The following is a 3,904-nucleotide window of genomic DNA, read 5'->3' as shown; positions in this document are numbered from 1 at the left end:
TATTGATAGGAATTTGCTTGTTGAGACCCTATGAATCAATTGAAACCCCAGATTCATACTAGAACCACGATGATTTAATTTAATAAAGCAAAGCCTCAAGCTAAACTCAAAGGTTCTCTGAGTAAGAACCCTTTGATGATCACTTATTCGATGAATGTAATGACTCAACAAAATCTAGAAAAAGAGTTGTCCTTCGGTCAAGAAAAAAATAAGTCCGAAGGAAGAAAAATCGTTTGATTTAGGAAATATCTATTTGAAAATTTCTGAGTCCGGTTGCGAGGTCTGAATAGTAGGTATGAATCATAGTTTTAATATTTCTTTTATTAATCTATTCTATATTCTATATATATTCCGTGCTCCAGATACTAGAATAACTATCCGACGAAATAGAATCATCTCGATAGAGATAACAGGACCATTCTCTGTATTATCAATAGGATCAATTATAACAAGTCACACACTCATATTCCGGAGATACCGAAACAAATAAATTCCACGGTCGAACTACCAGAATGGTCTAGAAATCCGAGTTTTAAGTAAAGTAATTTTTTTGATTGAAAACTAGGACTTCAAAGTTCTTATAAACTTAACTCATTGTAATTCCATCCAGTAAAACGGAAGAAGATTATAAATTTCCAAAATAATAGATAGGAATACCGTAAATAGGGCCATTGCGACTCCCATTAATGGTGTAGTCCCCCAGCCCGGAGCTACTTTACCATATTCCGAATTCAATGGTTTCAATAAATTCCCTACAGTAGTTTGTCTTGGCCCAGATCTAGAACTATCCTCAACGGTTTGTGTAGCCATAAATCCTATTTAATCATTGGTTGAGATCTGTTGACTTTGTATACCATTCCGTTGTAGTTGTAAATAAACGATCTTATCGTAGATCCATTGTGATCTTGAAATTGTCTAAAAATGGAAACAGCAACCCTAGTCGCCATCTTCATATCTGGTTTACTTGTAAGCTTTACTGGGTACGCCTTATATACCGCTTTTGGGCAACCCTCACAACAACTAAGAGATCCATTCGAAGAACACGGGGACTAGTTGAAGTAATGAGCCTCCCATATGGGGAGACTCATTACTTCAACTGAGATAATGAAAAATTATTTCATTTTTTAGTTGGAACCTTAGGCGGTTCTCGAAAAAAGATAGCGAAAAAAATTATCCCTAAAGTCGAGACTAAAAGGAATGTATAAACCAATGCTTCCATAGATTCGATCGTGGTTTACAATTATAGCTTCCACACCTATTCATTTGGCATCATTTACCATATAAAGAAAAGGAAAGAGTCAAAGAAAAGATGGTGATTCAAGTCAAGATTTCTTCAGTACCCTAACCCTATGTCAAATCAAAAAAAGAGGCGAAAGATACCAGAGCAATGTTGTATCAGACTACTTGTCTCTTTGTAGTTGGATCCCCAAGTTTTTGGAATGCTCCAAATTCCACTTGAGCATCCAAATCTGGATCAATGCCAGCAAAAACATCTCTGAACAAGGTTCTAGCGCCATGCCAAATGTGTCCGAAAAAGAAGAGCAAAGCAAACGTAGCATGGCCAAAAGTGAACCAACCCCTTGGACTGCTACGAAAAACGCCATCAGATTTCAAAGTAGCCCGATCTAATTCAAAAATTTCACCTAATTGGGCACGTCTAGCATATTTTTTTACAGTCGCAGGATCACTATAACTGACTCCATTGAGTTCGCCACCATAGAACTCAACAGTTACACCTACTTGTTCAACACTATACTTTGATTCTGCCCTTCTAAAAGGAACATCGGCTCTAACAATTCCGTCTCCATCTACCAAAACTACCGGAAATGTTTCAAAAAAGGTAGGCATACGACGTACAAAAAGCTCGCGCCCTTCTTTATCTCTAAAGACGGGGTGTCCTAACCACCCAACAGCTATTCCATCCCCGTTGTCCATTGACCCTGCTCTGAATAATCCCCCTTTTGCTGGATTATTACCAATGTAATCATAAAAAGCTAATTTTTCGGGAATTTTAGACCAAGCTTCCGATAAACTCAGATTTTGGGCTAGTCCGGCGCTAACTCTTCGATATATTTCTTGCTGAAAGTATCCCTGATCCCACTGATAACGAGTGGGACCAAATAATTCGATTGGGGTAGTTGCTGAACCATACCACATAGTTCCAGCAACAACGAAAGCTGCAAAAAAAACAGCAGCGATACTACTGGAAAGTACAGTTTCAATATTGCCCATACGTAATCCTTTGTATAGACGTTGAGGCGGACGGACACTAAGATGGAATAAGCCTGCTAATATGCCCAATGTACCCGCTGCAATATGATGAGAGGCTATTCCTCCGGGAACAAAAGGATCAAAGCCTTCTGCGCCCCACGCTGGACTTACGGGTTGTACTTTTCCAGTTAGTCCATAAGGATCGGACACCCATATTCCAGGACCATACAAACCTGTTACATGAAATGCGCCAAAGCCAAAGCAAGCCAACCCTGAGAGAAATAAATGAATTCCAAAGATCTTAGGCAAATCCAAAGATGGTTTGCCCGTACGTTCATCACAGAATATTTCTAGGTCCCAATACACCCAATGCCAGATAGCTGCCAAGAAGCACAAGCCAGAAAACACAATATGTGCCCCTGCCACACCTTCATAACTCCAAATACCGGGATTCGTTACAGTTCCTCCTGAAATACTCCAACCACCCCACGAATTGGTTATTCCTAAACGAGTCATGAAGGGTATAACGAACATACCTTGTCTCCACATTGGATCAAGAGCGGGGTCAGAGGGATCAAAAACCGCTAATTCGTATAAAGCCATCGAACCGGCCCAACCAGCAACTAGGGCTGTATGCATTATATGGACAGAAAGCAATCGACCGGGATCATTCAATACGACAGTATGAACACGATACCAAGGCAAACCCATGGAAATACCCCTTTATCAAAGAAAAATAGACACTATGTCACTTTATTTTATCGCATTGGAAAAGACTATACTATGTATCTAACCTTTTCAGTAGATTCCGTATGAGAAAGGGTTAATTTTTATTCCGTTCCATTGAAAATAATGGAACAATTCTGTTCGTAAGAACAAAGAGAAGCAGATCTATTCTATACCCGATAAGTACCAATACGCAATGGGAGGATTAGTTCTACTTTCGGGAAACGAATGCATAGATACTTGTTTATTACTCCAACGATTGATCCGTTAGTTAAAATTTTTCTTTATTCATTCTGTCTTACTCTATAAAATAAACCTTCCAATTTATGTATAAAAATCTATGTATAAAATACAATAAACAGAAAAAGGGATGAAGACGATAAAGCCATTGTTATGTTTCCACATTAAAGTGAAGTATAGTACTCAATTTTTTCTTTAATTTAATGCCCGTTGGTGTTCCAAAAGTACCTTTTCGGAGTCCTGGAGAGGAAGATGCAGTTTGGGTTGACTTATAGTGCGACTTGTCAGACATATTGGGTTATATGGAATTTACCCGTTCTCTCCCTCGATCGAAATATCCTCTGTTTCGCCTAAGAAATATTGTATTGAGTGAACCATCAATCATTCGGAGCGTGAAGTGCAATTAGATCAATTTATTTATTTTGAGGATCAATTAGGAGAATTTATGGTTGACTTGGAAAAATAAAAATAAAATAAAGTAATAAAGTATCCAGATAAAATAAAGTAATAAAGTATCCAGGCTCCGTTCAGAAAATACCAAATTGGTAATCCATGTAATGTATGATTACCGCTTGTATCATAAACGATTCTTATCCTTATTATAGGAGTGATTTCAAACGTCCAACCAATAACCAACGGAATAGTATGATGAGTACATCGAATGATTGGGGAAAGGCATGAAACGAATTGAAAAAAAAAAGTCGTAACAAAAAGAAGTGGTACTGAG

General features: G+C 38.1%; 1 protein-coding gene across 1 annotated transcript in view; it reads right to left on the bottom strand.

Moving 5' to 3' along the window:
- The window catches only part of LOC135660527 (photosystem II CP47 reaction center protein), a 4,387-nt gene extending 1,191 nt beyond the window's left edge, over nucleotides 1–3,196 (bottom strand). Inside the window, exon 1 of the mRNA XM_065176393.1 lies at nucleotides 1–3,196. This exon is cut by the window's left edge and continues 1,191 nt beyond it. Within this exon, the coding sequence (XP_065032465.1) occupies nucleotides 1,396–2,922 (1,527 nt within the window). The 5' untranslated portion in view covers nucleotides 2,923–3,196 and the 3' untranslated portion in view covers nucleotides 1–1,395.
- Nucleotides 3,197–3,904: the final 708 nt, after the last annotated feature.

Source organism: Musa acuminata, unplaced genomic scaffold (assembly GCF_036884655.1).
Source record: "Musa acuminata AAA Group cultivar baxijiao unplaced genomic scaffold, Cavendish_Baxijiao_AAA HiC_scaffold_489, whole genome shotgun sequence".
Classification (NCBI taxonomy): Eukaryota; Viridiplantae; Streptophyta; class Magnoliopsida; order Zingiberales; family Musaceae; genus Musa; species Musa acuminata.
This window is presented reverse-complemented; position numbering and strand designations above follow the sequence as displayed.